Source organism: Bufo gargarizans, chromosome 10 (assembly GCF_014858855.1).
Source record: "Bufo gargarizans isolate SCDJY-AF-19 chromosome 10, ASM1485885v1, whole genome shotgun sequence".
Classification (NCBI taxonomy): Eukaryota; Metazoa; Chordata; class Amphibia; order Anura; family Bufonidae; genus Bufo; species Bufo gargarizans.
Window position 1 is genome coordinate 62,511,998 of NC_058089.1, and position 24,134 is coordinate 62,536,131.

The 24,134-nt window shown below is 44.0% G+C and overlaps 1 protein-coding gene across 3 annotated transcripts in view; it reads left to right on the forward strand.

Annotated features, from left to right (window-relative positions):
- SLC29A2 (solute carrier family 29 member 2) overlaps nt 1-24,134 on the forward strand; it is a 238,240-nt gene that overhangs the window by 70,896 nt on the left and 143,210 nt on the right. For all 3 annotated transcript variants that reach the window (XR_006386902.1, XM_044269677.1, XM_044269678.1), the window contains exons 4-5: nt 769-959; nt 9,852-9,991. Coding sequence is in view for 2 of the 3 variants with exons in the window: in XM_044269677.1 (XP_044125612.1) it covers nt 769-959; nt 9,852-9,991 (331 nt within the window). In the remaining variant the exon portion in view is untranslated. The remainder of the gene's footprint in view (nt 1-768; nt 960-9,851; nt 9,992-24,134) is intronic.

The following is a 24,134-nucleotide window of genomic DNA, read 5'->3' on the forward strand; positions in this document are numbered from 1 at the left end:
AAACTAAGGAACAAAAGGGAGACCCCTGCATCAGACCTGGCTCTCTCCCTTACTGCTCAGCCTATGCGATAATCCCAATGGTAGATGATCGTATATCCTCGTACCTCGACTGTATAACACCTGAACGCCCTATAATAGTGAGGGGACACGACCACCGGCTCCCTACACTAGATACGGAGGGAGTCAGGGTCACCTGGGATCCAGCAAACAGAAAAACACAAAAGAATGCACAACACTTATCTTGTAGAAGACTGGGAAGTAGGATCAGCATGCACACACACGCCAGGAAGAAATATAAACCGCACACTGATGCACTATGGGGAGGAATTTAAAGGGATGCAACCAGTCCAACTACATGACAGCTGAGAGAGGCTAACGAGATGAGGAACTGAAAGCAAAACAAAGGAAGCTCAAGGAGGAGGTTCTGAAAGGCATCTGTCAGAGCTTCTCAGATGTCTGGTGGTGACCGGTTCTTGCGAAGCGGCGATGCAAAAATATTTTTTTTCTTTAAAAAAAAAATGGGTTTATTGCACAAAAGCAGTAAAACATAAAAAAAATATACCATATGTATTTGGTATCGCTGTAATCGTACCGACCCAGAGAAAAAAGATATTATATTATACCGAAAAATGAATGCAGTACAATTTATATATAACAGTATGACTGTTTTTCCCCATTTCCCACCCAGAAAGAGTTAATAAAAGTTAACCAGAAAGTTATGTAGGGGTTTAATGGTGTCTTGTATTAACATAAATCTTCTTACCACAGTACTTTCAGACTCGTCTGTGCTCCGAAACACACACACTGTATGGAAATTCCTCTAAGAGCAATGATTTATCTGAATCAAGAAATGTGACCACACAATGCAAAGATGAGTTTAATTTCAACAATTGGATGACCCTCTTAGCCCAGCTGCCTCTATTGCTTTGTACACTACTCAACTCCTTTATTTATCAATGGTAAGAATTTGATGTCTTATGTCAGATGGAGATCTTGAATATTGTCCCTCTTAAAATGCAGTTTTGCTTGGTTATGCCAGCAAAGTTTCACAAATGTAAATTGACAGTTAAGTATATAAGTAGTTATTCTGTTTGTTTTCATACGCTGTATTCCGTGGCTTTTATATAAAAGTGATTGGTCACTTTCTGGTTACAGTTGATCAGTTTTTATGTAAGATAACTATATGACACTTTAATAATACAGCCTTTGTTGATATTCATCTCCATTTCCTATTTTTCTTCAGCCGTTCCCAATCGCCTTACGTATATATACGTTAGTGGTCAGAACTTTAAAGGCTATGTACACTTTTGGGGCAAATTTAATTTTTTATTGTTCTATTGTACTATAGCCCTATTTTCTGTACATAGCTGAGATGCTCTAGTACCAGCCTTCGGATTTTCTCTCTTTTCGGTCAGTTGGGTAGCTGATAGGCCCCTCATCTCTGCTCTCTGACATTATAAACTCAGTTTTTATCATACTGATAAGGGCTCGTTCACACGACCGCTGCCCCTCCGTGCCCGTGCTGTGGAGCTCATGTTGCAATCCGCAATGCACGGGCACCGACCGTGGACCCTCCGCATGTGGATCGCAGACCCATTTACTTGAATGGGTCCGTGATCTGTCCATTCGGCAAAAAGAAAGAGCAAGTTATATCTTTTTGCGGTGCGGAGGCACGGAACAGAACCCCAGGAAGCACTCCGTATTGCTTCCGTTCCGCATCTCCGGATTTGCAAACCCATTCACTTGCATTGCGGACCCTCTGTATGTGGTCTGCAATACAGCAACGGTCGTGTGAACAAGCCCTAAGTATGTGGCTTAAAGAGGACCTTTCACTAGAATAAAAAATCTAAACTAACTATACAGACATGGAGAGCGGCGCCCAGGGATCTCCCTGCACTTACTATTATCCCTGGGTGCTGCTCCGTTCTCCCGGTATAGCCTCCGGTATCTTCATAGTTAGGCTCCACCCAGGGGAACCTGCTGGCGTCTCATTCTCCCATGCTATAGCGCTGGCCAATCGCAGCGTTCAGCTCATAGCCTGAGAGGCTTTTTTTTCTCTCAGGCTATGAGCTGAGCGCTGCGATTGGCCAGCGCTACAGCATGGGAGAATGAGACGCCGGCAGGTTCCCCTGGGTGGAGCCTAACTATTAAGATACCGGAGGCTATACCGGGAGAACGGAGCGGCGCCCAGATATAACAGTAAGTGCAGGGAGATCGCTGGGCGCCGTTATTAATCGAAATGTCTTTTTACATATACCCATGCTGGGTGAGAGAAATATCTCTCTAAAATGACAACTTTGTATAATTTTTTTTGAAAAGTTGACTTTTAGAGAGATATTTATCTCACCCAGCATGGGTATATGTAAAAATACACCCCAAAACACGTTGCCCTACTTCTTCTGAGTACGGCGATACCACATGTGAGCCTAGGTGGGCAAAGGGGCACAAATTCTAAAGAGCACCTTTAGGATTTCACAGGGCATTTTTTACACATTGGGATTTCAAACTACTTCTCACGCATTAGGGCCCCTAAAATGCCAAGGCTGTATAACTACCCCACAAGTGACCCCATTTTGGAAAGAAGACACCTTAAGGTATTCGCTGGTGGGCATAGTGAGTTCATAGAAGTTTTTATTTTTTGTCACAAGTTAGAGGAAAATGATGATTTTTTTCTTTTTTTTTCTTACAAAGTCTAATTTTCCGCTAACTTGTGACAAAAAATAAAAACTTCTATGAACTCACTATGCCCATCAGCGAATACCTTAGGGTGTCTTCTTTCCAAAATGGGGTCATTTGTGGGGTGTTTGTACTGCCCTGGCATTTGAGGGTCTCCGCAATCATTACATGTATGGCCAGCATTAGTAGTTTCTGCTATTCTCCTTATATTGAGCATACAGATAATGAGATTTTATTTCCGTTCAGCCTCTGGGCTGAAATAAAAAATGAACGGCACAGATTTCTTCATTCGCATCGATCAATGTGGATAAAAAAATCTGTGCCCAAAAAAAAAAGGGAGGGGAAAGGCGTCTGCCAGGATCCCTTGAAGCGGATCCTGCGCAACCTGTGGTCTAGCAACACAGGGCCGGGTACGCCTGGTGGTATCATGGACCTCAACCTCCTCGTCCGAACTTTGGGTCAGACTGACACTGCTTTCTACAGGTTCGTATTCTGACCCGCTGGATTCGTCAGATGAGGGTTCCCATTCCTCATCCGACTGGGTCAGAAGCCTGTAGGCCTCTTCAGAAGAATACCCCTTATTTGCCATTTGGACAACTAAATTTAGGGGGTATTCCCTGAGACTACCCAAGAAAAAAAGCAAGCCTGTCTTACAAATGGGAGGCTAGCGAAGTACCGGAGGCTGCTGCGATTGATAAAAAAATATCAAAACTGATTTTTTTTTTATCGCCGCAGCGCTTGTAAATTGAGTGTGCAGTGATCAACAAAAAATTTTGGTCGATGTGGCGGGGCTGGCGTGGGTGAACGCACGTGTGGGCGACCGATCAGGCCTGATTGGGCAAACACTGCGTTTTGGGTGGAGGGTGAGCTAAGGTGACACTAATACTATTATAGATCTAACTGTGATCAGTTCTGATCACTTACAGACACTATAAAAGTACAAATGCTGAATCAGTGACTGCGGTGCGGTGGGCACTTTCCGACGCTAACTTTTTTCCCTTTCACTAGGTGATTGACAGGGGCGATCAAGGGGTTAATTGGGGTGATAGGGGGTGATCTGGGGGCTAAGTGTACTGTTTGGTGTACTCACTGTGATGTGTGCTCCTCTGCTGGGACCTACCGACGAAAAGGACCAGCAGAGGAGCACAGAAGCCATTTAACACCTTATATTTATAAATATAAGGTGTTAAATGGCTTCTGATTCATTTTTAAAAAAATAACCAGCCTGCCAGCGCTGATCATTGGCTGCCGGCTTTGCCTGAAATCTCGCGTCTCGCGAGAGGACGCATCGGCGCGTCCAGGAGGAATAACAGGGCCGCCGACTGGACGCGATCCTGCGTGCGGCGGTCCTGTAGTGGTTAAAATTCAGTTCAGGTCTGAAGTCACTTTGTGAGGCTTACACAATAGAAACCACACAAAAATGACCCAATTTTAGAAACTACACCCCTTAAGGTATTCCACAAGAATTAATGGAAAATAGAGATGAAATTTCAGAATTTAACTTTTTTTGGGCATTTTCCATTTTAATCCACAAAGCAAGGGTTAACAGTCAAACAAAACTCAATATTTATTGCCCTGATTCTGTAGTTTACAGAAACACCCCATATGTGGTCGTAAACTGCTGTACGGGCACACTGCAGGGCGCATAAGGAAAGGAACGCCATATGGTTTTTGGAAGGCAGATTTCACTGGGATAATTTTAAGCTGCCATGTCACATTTAAAGACCCCCTGATGCACCCCTAGAGTAGAAACTCCCCAAAAATGACCCCATTTTGGAAACTACGGGATAAGGTGGCAGTTTTGTTGGTACTGTTTTAGGGTACATATGATTTTTGGTTGCTCTATATTACACTTTTTGTGAGGCAAGGTAACAAAAAATAGCTGTTTTGGCCCCATTTTTAATTTTTTGTTTTTTTACAGTGTTCAATACCGGAAAAAAAAAACGCTTCAGTTTTGTCCTGATGCATTCTGAATGGAAAGCATTGCATTCAGTGTGCATCAGGATGTCTTCAGCTCAGTCACTCTTACGGTATTTGGCCGGAGAAAATACCACAGCATGCCACTTGCCAGAATGCCGGATCCAGCATTCATTTCCATTGAAATGTATTAATGCCGGATTCGGTACCCAGTGTTCCGGAAAAACGGATCCGGTTTCCCAGTCTGCGCATGCGTAGTCCTTTAAAAATGCGCACGGGGGGGAAATAACGGATCAGTTTTTCCAGATGACACCGGAGTGACGTATCCGGTGTTTCAGTGCATTTGTCAGCAGGATCCGGATGCAAATGCTATCTATTTGCATACAGATTTCCGGATCCAGCAGGCCGTTTCGGCAATGGGATTACCTGCTAGATTCCAACAACTCAAGTGTGAAAGTACCCTAATAAAGCATTTTTGAAACAAATTTTGTGTCTCCATATTCTGAAAGCCATAGTCTTTTGGGAAACTGTCTTATGTAGGGGCTAATTTTTTTCGGTATGAGATGACGGTTTGATTTGTACTATTTTAGGGTGAAAATGACTTTTTGATGGCTTGGTATTACACTTTTTGTGATGGCAAAGGTGGCTTTTTTGACACTGTTTTTATTTGATCTTTTTTACAGTGTTCACCTGAGGGGTTAGGTCATGTATTTTTTTTATAGAGCAGGTTCTTACGGACGCGGAGATACCTAATATGTATTTTTTTATTTATTTAAGTTTTACACAATAACAGCATTTTTTAAACAAAAAAAATCATGTTTTTGTGTCTCCATATTCTGAGAGCCATATTTTTTTTTTTTTTTTTTTGGCGATTGTCTTAGGTAAGGGCTAATTTTTTGCTGGATGAGATGACTGATTAGTACTATTTTGGGTGCATGTGACTTTTTGATCGCTTAGTATTACACTTTTTGTGATGTAAGGTGACAAAAAAAAATCCTTTTTTTTTTTTTTTACACAGTTTTTATTACATTTATTTTTTACAGTGTTCACCTTAGGGGTTAGGTCATGTGATATTTTAATTATGTAAAAATGAGTAAAATGCAATCATAAGCAAAAAAATTGCCTCCAAAGGTGTGCATAGCCTTTAAATATGGCAGCCTCTCGTGCATGCAGTGGGTGCTATAGCTGTGGAGTGTCTGCTGTTTTAAATAGCAGGCACCCGGGGATCATGTCCACAACTGTCGGTAATGGAAAAAAAAAGTCAAAATGGCAGATTTGCTTCAGCAAAATTGAATAAAAAGTGATCATACACTCCCCAAAATAGTAATAATGAAAAGTAAAGATCACCCACAAAAAATTAGCCCTTACACAGCTCTGTCCACATAAAAATAAAACTGTTATGGGGGTAAGAATATGGTGATGCAAAGAAAAAAATATTTTTTCCCCCACAGTTTCTAAAATTGCAGCTGACGGAGGGTCATGTGACCAGGCAAAAATATCTCCGGACACATTACTCAGTCTCATCCATTGAAATGCACTGCTCCTGCCATCTGCACTTGCACCTTTAGGAGTTTAATGCAGGTGCAGTGTGTCTAAACGGACACAATGGACTGGACCTCTATGCGGACAGCACTGAAAATTTGCCCTACAAGGGCATGTGGCTGATGAAATCTAGCAAATGGCACAGAATATCAACAAATAGTATATTACTAGTAGGGCTGAAACGATTACTCGATTTTATCGAGTAATTCGACACAAAAAAATCCTCGATGCAAAAGGAACAAAAGGTTTCTTATGTGTCATGTGACCACGCAGCAGGAGTAAAGTGCTTGCTATTACTTACCGCTCCGTGGTCACCCGCCAGCCCGCACCACGCTGCACTTTCTTCCTGCCACATCGTCAGGTCATAGTGTACGTAAGCGCGCACTATGACCCGACTCTGTGTGATGTCAGGACGACAGTGCAGCATGCAGAGAAGAAGATGGAGAAGCTGTGTAGCGGTGCCCCTACAGGAAAGTACTGTCGCTGGGGACATGGCTAGGAGGGGAAGATGGTTGCACTTGGGGGTGCAAGTTGGTGGCACTGGGGGGCAAGTTGGTGGCACTGGGGGACAAGCTGGTGGCACTGGGGACACTTGATAGCACTGGGGGGCAAGCTGATGGCACTGGGGGGCAGTTGGTGGCATTGGGGGGCAAACTGATGGCACTGAGGGGGCAGCTGATGGCACTGCGGTGGCAGCTGGTTGCACTGAGTGAGCAGCTGATGGCACTAGGGGGGCAGCTGATGGCACTGGGGTGGGGAAGAGCTGAAGGCACCGGGGGAACAAAGCTGATGGCACTGGAGGGAACTGATGCACTTGGGCTGATCGCACAGGGGGGGAAGGTGTTGGGGACTGATGGCAGGGGGTCTGATGAGTTTTTATAAAGGAAAACAGTCTATACATTTTTTTTCTTATTAGATTACTCTATTAATTGTAAAAAATAATCAATAGAATACTCTATTTCTAAAATAATCGTTGACTGCAGCCCTATTAGTAAGTGCCATATATTCATCTTACATACAAATTAGTCAACAGTAGCCAGAAAGTGGCCAACCCCTTTAAGAATGCAGTTCTTCTTGCATGGTGTTATATGCACATTTCTTTCTTCACTCAAGACATTAACCTAAACTCATTAGCCCAGATCAGAAGTCTTAGTGACAACTTGATCCTAATAATGTAACGGAAGAGAAACAATTATTCTTTTGTCATTAAGTGGCTCTCTGGCTATGGTGGACAATGACATGTTTTCTGTTTGACAATTTTAATCAATAAGACCCGAGTTTAGAAAAATTCCATAATAATTGATCACAAAAACATGCATTCTACACACTTTATATTGTATTCCTACATCCATTGTACATTCAGATAAAAGTAGACACAATGGGGGAGATTTACCAAACTTTTGTAAAGTAGAACTGGCTTAGAACACAGCTCCTTTGAAAAATGAAAGGTGGAATGCGATTGGTTGCTATGGGCAACTAAGCCAGTTCTACTTTACAAAGAATATTTAAATGGAAGGACTGGGCACACCTAGGATATTGGATCAGTCACTTTAATTAGTGTAATAAATGTGATTATAATATAATATAAAATAAAATATTGAAATGGCAATACAATAAAACCTTAAATACAACCTTAAATAAATAACTCAGTGTTAGACAAGGGCATCAAATCATCAATAATGGCAACTGCACAATATAAATAGGTTAAAAATGTGATGGCTGACATACGAGATAATAGCAGCAACTTAATAAAATGTATCCATGTAGCGACAAAGTTCATTAAATAAAATGACAAAGTTCATTAGATGCAATGAAACAAATTGATAGCAGCACTGGTATGTCCACCTGTTGAAAATGGTTAAATACCTTGTACGGTACACAGTTCTAAATTAACCCCAAATGTTCCATGAAAGAGGGGTAGTTCTAGTGCGGTTATATAAGAATGCAATTTTCCCCCACCAAGTTATTCCAAATGTCCTCAACGTTGATATTGGGTCCTTTGTCAGACTTTTTATATATATGGGCAGCCAATACACATAATAGCTGGCAGTAGGTAGTCTGCAATTATAGTGCAAGGCGGCAAATACAAACAGTGTTCCTGGCCTGGCGGCGTCCCGCTTACGGTCAATGTTGAGGCTGAACTGTGTTACCGGTATAGCAGGTCTCCGGTCTTGAGTGTTGGCGGTTTATTCTGTCCAAGAGAAGCTTGCTCAGGTCCCTTCCTTCAGTCGGGAGGGAGACCTGCTATACCAGTAACACAGTTAAAATTTAAAATCTAAAAGCCGGCAATACCAGTTCAGCCTCAACACTGACCGTAAGCGGGACGCCGCCAGGCCAGGAACACTGTTTGTATTTGCCGCCTTGCACTATAATTACAGACTACCTACTGCCAGCTATTATGTGTATTGGCCGCCCAAATATATAAAAAGTCTGACCAAAGGACCCAATATCAACGTTGAGGACATTTGGAATAACTTGGTGGGGGAAAATTGCATTCTTATACCCCTCTTTCATGGAACATTTGGGGTTAATTTAGAACTGTGTACCGTACAAGGTATTTAACCATTTTCAACAGGTGGACATACCAGTGCTGCTATCAATTTGTTTCATTGCATCTAATGAACTTTGTCATTTTATTTAATGAACTTTGTCGCTAAATGGATACATTTTATTAAGTTGCTGCTATTATCTCGTATGTCAGCCATCACATTTTTAACCTATTTATATTGTGCAGTTGCCATTATTGATGATTTGATGCCCTTGTCTAACACTGAGTTATTTATTTAAGGTTGTATTTAAGGTTTTATTGTATTGCCATTTCAATATTTTATTTTATTTTATATTATATTATAATCACATTTATTACACTAATTAAAGTGACTGATCCAATATCCTAGGTGTGCCCAGTCCTTTCATTTAAATATTCTTTTTATTCCATTTAACAGTGGGGTGACACTGTGGGACTGTGAGCACCCTTTTTTGGAGGACCAACACCTCTGTGCATCCTATTCACAACCTGTATTTTTTACCAGTTCTACTTTACACCTGTTTGATAAATCTCCCCAATGTACAAAGCCTTGTGTTTCTGCTTCTGTAGTAATGTGTCCACATCATGCACAATATAGAGGTCTCCATGACCGACTATCCAGTGGAAATATTGGACACAATTCTGTAGACCAAACTAAGAGCCAGGTTGTCTTTTTAGTGGCCTGATGGTAAGAACATTTAATGGAGATCAATAGAAAATAAGCCAAAAAGGTTTGGGAACAATAGCATGTTTCTTGCACTTTGCTTTGTGACTCCTGGGATTTGTGTAAGGGCTTGTTCACACGAACGTATGGGTTCCGTTCCGTGCATTGAGGCCGCAATTTGCAGTCCGCAATGCACGGAGAACATTTGTGAGGCCTCAGGGACGGATCCAGACCCATTCAACTTGAATGGGTCCGCATCCCTCAGTTCCGCAAAAAGATAGGACATGTTTGCTTCCGTTTATTGCGGATCCGCATATTTGGTCTGCAATACGGCTACGGAACCCATACGTTCGTGTGAAAAAGCCCTAACTCTGAGCACTTCTAGATAATCATATGTTTGTGTTTTTGTACCTGTGTCAATTATTTCTAAATCTTTTACTGTCATGCAATACATTTTATTTGAAGGGGATATAATGAAAAGTTCCAATTCTGATAAAGTCATTATTTGTTATACATCTTTCCTAGGATCCCAGAACGAGTGCGGATAGCAGGCAGTATGTTGGCTATCTTGTCCCTCTTTATTTTCACTGCAGTCCTGGTTAAGGTTGAAATGGATGCCCAGTGTTTCTTTGATCTGACAATGGCCACAATTTGGTTTATAAATGGTAACTATAGGACTAATTATTTTATAAAAAAATAAGCCACAGTTGTTTTATATGACTAAGGCCGAATGCACACGGCCGTTGTTCACGGCCGTCAGCGGTCCGTGGAACCGTGGCCTGGATTCCTGCTGAGAGCAGGAGCGCACGGCGTCATGGGTTGCTATGACGCCGTGCGCTCCCTGCTGCCGCCGCAGTACAGTAATACACTGGTATGATCTATACCAGTGTATTACTGTACTGTGGCGGCAGCAGGGAGTGCACGGCGTCATGGCAACCCGTGACGGTGTGCGCTCCTGCACTCAGCAGGAATCCAGGCCGCGGTTCCACGGACCGCTCATGGCCGTGAACAACGGCCGTGTGCATTCGGCCTTAACCACTTCAACCCCGCTAGCTGAAACCCCCTTAATGACCAGGCCACTTTTTACACTTTTGCACTACACTACTTTCACCGTTTATTGCTTGGTCATGCAACTTACCACCCAAATAAATTTTACCTCCTTTTCTTCTCAATAATAGAGCTTTCATTTGGTGGTATTTCATTGCTGCTGACATTTTTACTTTTTTTTGTTATTAATCGAAATTTAACGATTTTTTTGCAAAAAAATTAAATTTTTCACTTTCAGTTGTAAAAATTTGCCAAAAAAACGACATCCATATATAAATTTTTCGCTAAATTTATTGTTCTACATGTCTTTGGGTAAAAAAAAAAAATGGTTTGGGTAAAAGTTATAGCGTTTACAAACTATGGTACAAAAATGTGAATTTCCGCTTTTTGAAGCAGCTCTGACTTTCTGAGCACCTGTCATGTTTCCTGAGGTTCTACAATGCCCAGACAGTACAAACACCCCACAAATGACCCCATTTCGGAAAGTAGACACCCTAAGGTATTCACTGATGGGCATAGTAAGTTCATAGAACTTTTTATTTTTTGTCACAAGTTAGCGGAAAATGATGATTTTTTTATTTATTTTTTTCTTACAAAGTCTCATATTCCACTAACTTGTGACAAAAAATAAAAACTTCCATGATCTCACTATACCCATTACGAAATACCTTGTGGTGTCTTCTTTCCAAAATGGGTTCACTTGTGGGGTAGTTATACTGCCCTGGCATTTTAGGGGCCCAAATGCGTGAGAAGTAGTTTGAAATCAAAATCTGTAAAAAATGACCGGTGAAATCCGAAAGGTGATCTTTGGAATGTGTGCCCCTTTGCCCACCTAGGCTGCAAAAAAGTGTCACACATCTGGTATCGCCGTACTCAGGAGAAGTTGGGGAATGTATTTTGGGGTGTCATTTTACATATACCCATGCTGGGTGAGAGAAATATCTTGGCAAAAGACAACTTTTCCCATTTTTTCATACAAAGTTGGCATTTGACCAAGATATTTATCTCACTCAGCATGGGTATATGTAAAATGACACCCCAAAACACATTCCCCAACTTCTCCTGAGTACGGCGATACCACATGTGTGACATTTTTTTGCAGCCTAGATGCGCAAAGGTGCCCAACATCCTTTTAGGAGGGCATTTTTAGACATTTGGATCCCAGACTTCTTCTCACGCTTTCGGGCCCCTAAAATGCCAGGGCAGTATAAATACCCCACATGTGACTCCATTTTGGAAAGAAGACACCCCAAGTTATTCCGTGAGGGGCATGGCGAGTTCCTAGCGGAATTTTTTTTTTTTTGTATTTTCTCACAAAGTCTCCCTTTCCGCTAACTTGGGACAAAAATTTCAATCTTTCATGGACTCAATATGCCCCTCACGGAATACCTTGGGGTGTCTTCTTTCCGAAATGGGGTCACATGTGGGGTATTTATACTGCCCTGGCATTTTAGGGGCCCTAAAGCGTGAGAAGAAGTCTGGAATCTAGATGTCTAAAAAAATTTACGCATTTGGATTCCGTGAGGGGTATGGTGGGTTCATGTGAGATTTTATTTTTTGACACAAGTTAGTGGAATATGAGACTTAGTAAGAAAAAATAAAATAAATAAATAAATAAAAAATTTCCGCTAACTTGGGCCAAAAAAAATGTCTGAATGGAGCCTTACAGGGGGTGATCAATGACAGAGGGGTGATCAGGGAGTCTATATGGGGTGGTCACCCCCCTGTCATTGATAACCCCCTTGTAAGGCTCCATTCAGACGCCTGTATGATTTTTACGGATACATGGATCGGATCCGCAAAACGCATATGGACATCTGAATGGAGCCTAACAGGGGGGTGATCAATGACAGGGGGGTGATCAATGACAGGGGGGTGATCAGGAAGTCTATATGGGTGATCACCCCCTTGTCATTGATCACCCACCTGTAAGGCTCCATTCAGACGTCCTTATGTGTTTTGCGGATCCGATCCATGTATCCGTGGATCCGTAAAAATCATACGGACGTCTGAATGGAGCCTTACAGGGGGGTGATCAATGACAGGGGGTGATCAATAACAGGGAAGTGATCAGGAAGTCTATATGCGTGATCACCCCCTTGTCATTGATCACCCCCCTGTAAGGCTCCATTCAGACGTCCGTATGTGTTTTGCGGATCCGATCCGTGGATCCGTAAAAATCATACGGACGTCTGAATGGAGCCTTACAGGGGGGTGATCAATGACGGGGGGGGGGGGGTGATCAGGGAGTGTATATGAAGTGATCAGGGGTTAATAAGTGACCGGGGGGGGGGGGGGGGGGTGTAGTGTAGTGGTGTTTGGTGCTACTTTACACAGCTACCTGTGTCCTCTGATGGTCGATCCAAACAAAAGGGACCACCAGAGGACTAGGTAGCAGGTATATTAGACGCTGTTATCAAAACAGCGTCTAATATACCTGTTAGGGGTTAAAAAAAAATCACATCTCCAGCCTGCCAGCGAACGATCGCCGCTGGCAGGCTGGAGATCCACTCTCTTACCTTCCGTTCCTGTGAACGCGCGCGCCTGTGTGCGCGCGTTCACAGGAAATCTCGCGTCTCGCGAGATGACGCGTATATGCGTCGTTGAGCGCACAGCTGCCACCTCCGGACCGCAGATCTGCGTTAGGCGGTCCGGAGGTGGTTAAAGGGGTTTTCCGATATTTTCTTACTGATGACCTATCCTCAGGATAGGTCATCAGTATCTGATCGGTGGGAATCCGACTCCCAGGCCCCCCGACGATCAGTTGTTTGAGAAGACAGAGGCACTCCTGTGAGTGCCACTGCCTTCTCTCTGCTTTTCCTAGACAGACTGATGATACGTTCATGTGTCACGTGGCCTAGGAGTAGCTCAGCCCCCTTCAAGTAAATGGGGCTGAGTGCAATACCAAGCACAGCTACTATACAATGTACGGTGCTTGGTAAGCTACGAGAAGGCAGTGGTGCTCACAAGAGCACCACTGCCTTCTCTATAAAGCTGATCGGCGGGGGTCCTGGGTGTCAGACCGCTACTGTTCAGATACTGATGACCTATTCAGCGGAAAAGTCATCAGTTAAAAAAAATTAAAAATTCTGGAAAATCCTTTTAACTATACATTTTCTTGTGTGGACATATTTTTCTGGACTATGCCCACTCCCTGTTCCCATTAACAAAGTGGCAACTGGATGACCCTGCCCTTTCTATGATACTATCCTGATCGCTCAAACGAATGATATTGAAGATGTGTCCTGCCTCCTCTAAGGGCGTTGTCTAAGTGAACCCCTCGATCTTCACAATACCCCTGATGGTGGGGAGAGACTTTCCCGAGGGGAACACCAGGTCACTACCTTTTGAGGGGGATAGGCACACAAGGCAGCTGGTCCAGGCGGACCAGGAGGTACCTGAGACAGGTACCAGAAGTTCAGATGTTGTCAGTAGGCTGAGTTGTTACCAAGAGCAACAGTGCAGGACCGAAGGATGAGGCAGAGGCGAAGTCAGACAGGCAATAGGTCAGGGCAGGTGCACAGATACAGGTCAGGTAATTTGGGTCGGCAACAGGAGAGTCAAGGCAAGCAGGCAGGGTTCAAACAGGTAGCAGAGTTCATGAACGCAAGCGGATATCAGGAACCTTAGCAGGACACAAGGATCTTGACACTGAGGCATCTGGTAAGGGGGCTGAGCCACTTATATATGTGCAGGAAGGCTAGGATTGGTTGGCGAGGTCACATGATCCAACCCATAAAACACAAGAAGTGACGCGTGCTGGCCTGTATAGAAATGCTGCAGGAAACAAGCCATAGTAGCATGTTGACTGATCTTTTGTTGATAAAAAAATATCTATTTTTATTGCGTTTTTTTCTGTCCAGTTGGCATAACTTTTATACAGTCAGGTCCATAAATATTGGGACATCAACACAATTGTAACATTTTTGGCTCTATACACCACCACCACAATGGATTTGAAATGAAATGAACAAGATGCTCTTTAACTGCAGACTGTCAGCTTTAATTTGAGGGTATTTACATCCAAATCAGGTGAACAGTGTAGGAATTACAACAGTTTGCATATGTGCCTCACACTTGTTAAAGGACCAAAAGTAATGGGACAGAATAATAATCATAAATCAAACTTTCACTTTTTAATACTTGGTTGCAAATCCTTTGCAGTCAATTACAGCCTGAAGTCTGGAACGCATAGACATCACCAGACACTGGGTTTCATCCCTGGTGATGCTCTGCCAGGCCTCTACTGCAACTGTCTTCAGTTCCTGCTTGTTCTTTGGGAATTTTGTCTTCAGCAAATGAAATGCATGCTCAATCGGATTCAGGTCAGGTGATTGACTTGGCCATTGCATAACATTCCACTTCTTTCTCTTAAAAAACTCATTGGTTGCTGTTGCACTATGCTTTGGGTCATTGTTTATCTGCACTGTGAAGCGCCGTCCAATGAGTTCTGAAGCATTTGGCTGAATATGAGCAGATAATATTGCCTAAACACTTGAGAATTCATCCTGCTCCTTTTGTCAGCAGTCACATCATCAATAAATACAAGAGAACCAGTTCCATTGGCAGCCATACATACCCACGCCATGCCACTACCACCACCATGCATTATTGATGAGGTGGTATGCTTAGGATCAGGAGCAGTTCCTTTCCTACTTCATACTCTTCCCATCAATCTGGTACAAGTTGATCTTGGTCTCATCTTGGTCACCGTGTCCTGTTTCAACCCCACTGATGCACCCCTGGAGTAGAAACTCCCTAAAAGTGACCCCATTTTGGAAACTACTGGATAAGGTGGCGGTTTTGTTGGGATTATTTTTAGGGTACATATTATTTTTGGTTGCTCTATATTACATTTTTTTGAGGCAAGGTTACCAAAAATTTAAATTCCGAAATCTCCTTTTGCCATTAACTGTTGAGGAACACCTAAAGGGTTAATAAAGTTTGTAAAATCAGCTTTGAATACCTTAAGGGGTGTAGTTTCTTAGATTGGTCACTTTTGTCGAGTTTATACTCTAGGGGGGCATCAGGGGGGCTTCAAAAGGGACATGGTGTCAATAAAAAAGGCCATCAAAATCGGCCTTCCAGAAACCATGTCAGTCCTTTCCTTTTGCCCCCGCCTTTTAGTGATACAGCAGTTTACAACCACAAATGTGGCGCTTTCTGTAAACTGCAGTATCAGGGTAATAAATATTAAGTTTTGTTTGGCTGTTAACCCTTGCTTTGTTACCGGAAAAAACGGATTGAAATGGAAAAGTGCCAGAAATAGCAGTTTTGGCACCGTTTTTTTTTTGGACCGTGTTAATCTGGGGGGTTAGGTCATGGGGTATTTTTATAGAGGAGATTCTTACGGACGCGGCGATACCTAATAAGTCTACATTTTTTTTACAATTATTTAGGTTTTAGACTATATTATCCTTTTTGATACAAAAAATGTTTTTGTATCTCTAAAGTCATTTCTTTTTTTTAGCCGATTTTGTTATGTAGAAGCTCATTTTTTGCGGGATGAGAGGACGGTTTTATTGGCACTATTTTGGGGGCTATATGACTTTTTGATCGCTTGCTACTAAAAGATTTTTGTGTAAGGTGAAAAAAAGTTCTTTTTTTGCACCTTTTTTATTTTTTGGACCGTGTTAATCTGGGGGGTTAGGTCATGGGGTATTTTTATAGAGGAGATTATTACCGACGCAGCGATAGCTAATTTATATACTTAAAAAAAAAAATTTTAGTTTTTTTTGGATGTCTCAAGTCTGAGAACCATTTTTTTATATACCGTATTTATCGGCGTATAACACGCACAGGCGTATAACACGCACCTTCATTTTAAGAGGGAAATTTCTTGAAAAAAAGGGTAGCTCAGAACTTTTTTTTATTAATATTATTACCACTTATAAGGTAAATAATGTAAAAGGATGACACTTAAGGGGCTCTGTGGATGACACTTATGTCATCCACAGATCCCCATAAGTGTCATCTACAGATCCCCCATCAGATAGATCAGTGTGGAGAGAGGAGGCGGGGACACTCATGGCGGGGCCCGGTGCAGTGACTCTACTCTAATACACCGGGCCCCGCAACTGTTAAACATTCAATCTGATCTCTTGTAGACGTGCTGTACGGTACTTACTGTAGTACCGGAGGTATAACATTAAGACGGCGCAGACCGGCATCTCCCTCGGTCATGCGCCGCCTGTCTCAGCTCCCTCTTGATGCGCTGCCTGCCCCAGCTCCCTCCTGATGCGCTGCCTGCCCCAGCTCCCTCCTGATGCGCTGCCTGCCCCAGCTCCCTCCTGATGCGCTGCCTGCCCCAGCTCCCTCCTGATGCGCCGCCTGCCCCAGCTCCCTCCTCATGCGCCGCCTGCCCCAGCTCCCTCCTCATGCGCCGCCTGCCCCAGCTCCCTCCTCATGCGCCGCCTGCCCCAGCTCCCTCCTCATGCACCGCCTGCCTGCTTATCTCACTTTGAATGAACAGGCAGGCGGCGCATGACAGAGTGAGCTGGGGCAGGCGGCGCATGACAGAGTGAGCTGGGGCAGGCGGCGCATGACAGAGTGAGCTGGGGCAGGCGCCGCATGACAGAGGGAGCTGGGACAGGCGGCGCATGAGGAGGGAGCTGCGGCAGGCGCGGCGCCGTCTTAATGTTATACCTCCGGTATGTAAAATCATGGCTTCTTAACATTATATCGGCGTATAACACGCATACATCATTTGCCCCCTATTTTCAGGGGGAAAAAGTGCATGTTATACGCCGATAAATACGGTAATGTCTTTTTTTTTTTTTTAACCGTGTTAATCTGGGGGGTTAGGGGTATATTTACAGAGGAGATTATTACCGACGCTGCGCTACCTAGTAAGTCTACTTTTTTATTTTATTTTGGTGTCTCAAGTCCGAGAACCATAGTTTTTTTGAATAGTCAGTGGCTAAGTTGGTGAAGGGGATTATAAATTTAGTACTCCATGGAAGTGTGATACTCCCTGAAGCAACCGTCAAAGCAGAGGCCCGGATGATCGGGGCACGTGTCGCACTGAGTAGTGGTGTCCTTCCGTATCCCCCTCTTGCGACACACTCTGCACTTTTTTGGGGTTCGTCCCTTCTTTACATTATGGGGGACCACACCTGGAAAGTATTGGCCAGGGACGATCCGGGCGCCTCGAGTTCCCGAGGTACTCCGGCCTGCTCTTTCCCGCTCCGAAAAGATCAGGGCCTTGAGGACTGCCTCATAGAACTGAAGGAATGTCCCTGTGTTGCCAGCTCTTCGGGATAGTACAAAAGAGTTGTACAAGGCAACCTGCACCAAGTAGACCGCAACTTTTTTGTACCATGCCCGGATTTTGCGCATGGCGTTATATGGCTTGAGGACTGGATCCGAGAGATCAACTCCTCCCATATACCGATTGTAGTCGACCGTTGCCGTGGTACCTCGCACAGGGACAGGGGTGATGCCGTTACCATGAATTGTGGACAGTACAAGGACAACAGGTTTTCACTGGTAAGGGCACGGGTCGCAGCCCTGAGGATAGGTACTTGGAGAGGGTGGGCAGGGAGGCCTTGTTGATTTTTCCGCACGGTCCCACAAGCGGACGTGGATCTGGCGGCAAGGGACTGGAACAAGGGGATACTAGTATAAAAGTTACCCACGTAAAGGTGGTAACCCTTATCTAGCAGTGGGTGCAACACCCAGAGTGGGGGGACATTCTGGGGGTTGAATACGGGAATCTCGCCCCTCGTATACACAAAACTTGTAAGTGTACCCTGAGGTACTCTCATAAAGTTTTTATAGCTTCACGCCATACCTCACCCGCTTGGAGGGCACATACTGACGGAAAATGAGTCTCCCCTTGAACGCAATGAGAGACTCCTCAACCGCGACCTCCCTTCCAGGTTCATAGACCTGTACAAATTTGTCCCCAAAATGATCGATGACCGGCCGTATCTTATACAGACGGTTATAGGCAGGATCACCTTGGGGGGGGGGACATGCTGCATTATCTGAATAATGCAGACATTTCCGGATGGCCTCAAATGGGAGCGTTTCATGGCCATACTGTAAAGTGCAACACGAGGCCCCAAAATATCCTCATTTCGGCTGCACTGACCGGCCTGGCCAAAACAGAGCCCGGGTGTTGAGCAACGAACTGTTGGGCGTACAGGTTCGTCTGCTCCACCATCAGATTTACCAGTGGGTCACTGAAAAAAATGACAAAAAAAAGTCATATTCAGTGTAGCCCACTGTGGAAAATCCTGATTCCTGATTGGCCTACAAAATCAGGAATCACGGGCTCATATCGCTCTGGGGTATACCAGACAGGTTCACCGGCAGGGTGCTCCGGTGTATTTAACTGGTGGGCCGGAAAACTAGTACAAGCCCCAGAGCTGCTCGTACTAGTGTGGGCCACAGTTCCCTAGCATGGCGGTCCCCTTGCTCCACCTGGCAGCGTCTCCGCCGCCTTGGGGGCTCATCATCATCGCTAGATGATGAGGAGGACGCGGATGACAACAGGAAAGTGGGGTCATCCTCGTCCTCGCTGGGACTCTCTAAATCTGAGGCACGCTGGGCGTATGCCTCCTCGGCGGAGAACGTCCGCCGGGCCATAGGGGAGTGTGTGTCTAAGTGTGTATGTGTGTGTGTGTGTAAATCTTTCTTTGGTGTGTGTGTGTGGGGACACGGGTGTTCACGAACTCACCCTAAAACTAACAGAAAAAAATAACTAAAAAAAGGGCAAAAAATGTGAAAAAAAACAACAAAATCGCTGATCAACCATCCAAAGTTAATCAGCGGTGGGGTGTGCGATGCGCTAACAGTGGCCAGACGCTAAGAGTGCCCGCCACAGTCAGCGTACACAAAAATAAATAAAAAATCTTGCACCCCAAAGAAGTTGGGGGGGGGGGGCGGGGGAATAAGCGGCAGCACCCCTGGGGAGTCTAGGGTCACACAGCTGTGCTGTGGACCCCAGACACCCTAACTTAGGGTGATGCAATCAACATCTTTCAACTTTCCCTTTATTTTCCCTGCCTAGCCCAAACTTTCCCTATACTTTCCCTAAGTAACTGCTGTTCAAATGGGGGGTGCTGGGGCACAGATCGGGTCCTGGGGGGCACAGATGGGGTGATGCTGGCACAGATCGACGAGGTGCAGGCACTTCCTCTCTCCTCCGGCTCCGGAACACAAAAGGAGGAGGAGAGGAGCGCTGCTATCATTTGAAACTGGCGCCGGCCCGCCCATTAACCGATCAGAAGCGATCCTGAGAGGTGATGTCACCATCGCCACTCAGGATCGCAGGATGGTGATTAGTGGGGTAAAATCACACCACCGATCACCATCCTCAGAGACCCGAATTACCCAGAAACACAGAAAACCGCAGGTCTGAATTGACCTGTGGTTTTCTGCGATCGCATACATGGGGGGGTCACAGGACCCCCCCGGTGCATTTGCCCCAGGTGCCTGCTCAATGATTTGAGCAGGCACCGGGTTCCGATCACCGCCCGCTGTGCGGCGGTGGTCGAAGAAATACACAGGGCGTACAAGTACGCCCTGTGTCCTTAAGTGCCAGGACGCCCTATGTCCGGAAGAGGTAAAAAAAGCTGTTATAGTGTAAAACTTACATAAATAAAAAAAAGTATACATATTTGGTATCCCCGCGTTCGTATCGACCAGCTCTATAAAAATATTACATGACCTAACCCCTCAGATGAACACCATAAAAAATAAAAACTGTGCTAAATAAACCAATTTTTGTCACTTTACATCACAAAAAGTGTAATAGCAAGCAATCAAAAAGTCACACGCACCCCAAAATAGTGCCAATAAAACCGTCATCTCATCCCGCAAAAATCATACCCTACCCAAGGTAATCGCCCAAAATCTGAAAAAATGATGGCTCTCAGACTATGAAAACACCAAAACATGATATTATTTTTTTTGCTTAAAAAAAGAAATCATTGTGTAAAACTTACATAAATAAAACAAAAGTATACATATTAGGTATCGCCGCATCCGTGACAACCTGGTCTATAAAAATATCACATGATCTAACCTGTCAGATGAATGTTGTAAATAAAAAAATAAAAAACGGTGCCAAAACAGCTATTTCTTGTTATCTTGCCTCACAAAAGGTATAATATAGAGCAACCAAATATCATATGTACCCTAAACTAGTACCAACAATACTGCCACCCTATCCCATAGTTTGGGGCCACTTTTTTGGAGCTTCTACTCTAGGAGTGCATTAGGGGGGCTTCAAATGGGACATGGTGTAAAAAAAAAAAACTGTCCAGCAAAATCTGCCCTCCAAAAACCGTATGGCATTCCTTTCTTTCTGCGCCCTGCCGTGTGCCCGTACAGTAGTTTCCGACCACATATGGGGTGTTTCTGTAAACTACAGAATCAGGGCCATAAATATTGAGTTTTGTTTGGCTGTTAACCCTTGCTTTGTAAAAGTAAAAAAAAAAATATTGAAATGAAAATCTGAAATTTTGAAATTGTATCTCTATTTTGCATTAATTCTTGTAAAATTTTTGTAAAATCAGTTTTGAATACCTTGAGGGGTGTAGTTTATAGAATGGGGTCATTTTTGGGTGGTTTCTATTATGTAAGCCTTGCAAAGTGACTTCAGACCTGAACTGGTCCCTAAAAATTGGGTTTTTGAATATTTCTGAAAAATTTCAAGATTTGCTTCTAAACTTCTAAGCCTTGTAACATCCCCAAAAAATGAAATATTGTTCCCAAAATTATCCAAACATGAAGTAGACATATGGGGAATATAAAGTAATAACTATTTTTGGAGGTATTACTATATATTATAGAAGTAGAGAAATTGAAACTATTTTTTTTATAAATAAAAATGATTTTTTTTTAACTTCATTTTACCAGTGTCGTGAAGTACAATATGTGACAAAAAAACAATCTCAGAATGGCCTGAATAAGTCAAAGCGTTTTAAAGTTATCACCACATAAAGTGACACTGGTCAAATTTGCAAAAAAGTCCTTAAGGTGGTTAAAGGGGTTTTCTCACTTCAGTAAGTGGCATTTATCATGTAGACAGTTAATACAAGCCACTTACGCACTAGCCTATGTGTGCTCCCATGGTCCTAGGCCATCAGAGAGGCTGATGCTTTTTCCTATAGTGTGCAAGCACGACCACCACTGATGGATTGCAGGGTGGTCTGTTTCCTGTTGTCCTGCAAGTTGCCTTCCTCTGGATCAACTTGCATGATAACAGGCTGAACTGGATGGACAGATGTCTTTTTTTCGGCCTTATAAACTATGTTACTTTGGAAATGAGCAGTGTATAATGTGATGGAAAAATCAATCCAGCCAACAAAGGAAGCAATATATATAATAACAATACCTTAATAAGTGGCTTGTATTAACTTTCTCTACATAATAATAAATGCAACTTATTGAAGTGAGACAACACCTTTAACTTTTATATTTACTTCCTGCCATAACTTTTATATTTTTTCTTTCACATAGCCTATTAGAGCTTGTTTTTTTGCAGGGCAAGTTGTAGTTTCTAATGAAACTAATTAATATTGTATATGATGTAAAGGGAAGCTGGAAAAAAAAATTCAAATGGGGTGGAATTGGAAAACAAAATGCAATTCTGCCACAGTTTTATGGGTTTTGTTTCTATGATGTCCTAATCAGTGAAACTGACCTGTTACATTCATTCTCTGTCTTAGGCCGAATGCACACGGCAGTTTTTCACCGCAATACAGTAATACACTGGTATGATCTATACCAGTGTATTACTGTACTGTGGCGGCAGCAGGGAGCGCACGGCGTCATAGCAACCAATGACGCCGTGCGCTCCTGCTCTCAGCAGGAATCCAGCCTGTGGTTCAACGGACTGCTCACGGCCGTGTGCATTCGGCCTTAGTATGATTACAACGCTACCACAACGTTTTCTTGTGTTTTAAAACTGAAAAAAAAAAACTTTTTCAAAAGCTATTTTTGTATTTTTATTACCATTTTTTGACCCCCATAACTTTTTTTATAGTTTGGTCTATGGAGCTGTGTGAGGGCTCAATATTTTGCAGGTGAACTGTAGTTTTAATTGATACCATCTTGGAGTGTATATGACTTTTTGAAAGATATCTCCTTATGGAGAGCACCAGACAATTACCCTGGGTCTCTGCTGTAAGAAACAGCAGAAACCCTGCTGCTATGGTGCCCTCTGCGCTCGCCAGTGGCACCATATTTAAAGTGACACCTAGCATGCTGAGTCAGGGGCGTAGCTATAGGGGGTGCAGAAGTAGCAGTCACTACCGGGCCCAGGAGCCTGAGGGGGACCAAAGACCCTTGTGCAGCATGTGAAGACAATGGTATCATAGAAAGTGCATGCCATTCAAGTTACACCTCTGGCTAGAGGTAAGGGGTTAGGTCAAGAATTTGCCATGGTGGGGAATGCCGTTTAAATTTTTGCCTCAGACAGCACAAAGGCTATGTGCTTTCCTTCCCCTGGCCACAAAGCACTAAAAAAGGGGGGCCCAAGCTGAACTCTTGCACCAGGGCCCATGAGCCTTTAGCTACGCCCCTGTGCCGAGTGGATGCAGCTTGCAGTGCAACATTTTGCATAAACATTGCACTAAAATTCTGGCATAAAGCCAAACTAAACCACTAGGTGGTATAAACTTAGACAAGTATCTAGCCATGCATCAAATCTATCATCCAGCATTTAGCCACTGTGATACATTTGTTGCATGTCTACACAGTCTGTGTTAGTTTCTGCCATCATTAGGATTAGTATGTTTGCCTCTATGGGCTGTTTAGCTAATAGGCACCATAAAGAACAAAGAGGAATGTGTCATCAGAAGATGACCTATTGTTTAAATCAGGTTTTTATGTTTAACCTATTTCATAAGGATTTTTGGTAATGTTATTTTTAATTTACCATGATATATATATATTTGTGGTCGAGGCTAAATACGAGACTAGGGCAGAGTGCCTGCCTGGAACCTAAACCGGCTGGGGTGTGCCTGGAGCCGGGTATGAGAGTAGCCTAAAAGGGGGCTACCCCAAGGAAGACCCTTGAAATGAAGGGAATGGGTGGGTGGGACCAAGAACCGGAACGCCCACTGTGATGAGGTAAGTGGGGGTTTAAGAAGGCTCAAGCCCCTCCCACAAATGCAGGCTGAACCTCAGCCTTACCAACTTGTGGTCGAGGCTAAATACGAGACTAGGGCAGAGTGCCTGCCTGGAACCTAAACCGGCTGGGGTGTGCCTGGAGCCGGGTATGAGAGTAGCCTAAAAGGGGGCAAAAATGACAACAATAGTTAAGGTGTAAGACTTTATTACCTTATAACGCCAAAGACCGAAAAGCCAGCGAAATCTCCACCTGCGGGTTAGGTATGTATCTGGCGAAGCAAGACGAACGCCATCTCCCCATTTTCCGGATGACATGGGCGGGGACCCCCCGCCGGGAAGCCGCGGAGGCGGCACCAATGCGGAAGGAATGACCGGATATCGCTCCTGAGTCCAATCCCAAGCCAGCTGCCACTGTGCGGATGTGGCTGATGAATTGCGCCGTGGTGAAAGCTCCCTTCAGATGGGGTAGCAGAGGGCTGTGAGGTGGCTCCTCCTGGAGGGCGAGGATGAGCCGGTCAAATACCTGTATCGGACACCATTCATTGCTAGTGGGAAAGAACTGGACCTCCACCGGGGGGCCAGTTTGACTGGTTTTGGTGGTAATTATCTTCAGCGCGTAATGGTCAATCCCCCTCACCAGCTGCTCTCTGTGCAGGCTGCACCGTCCCGCCGAAC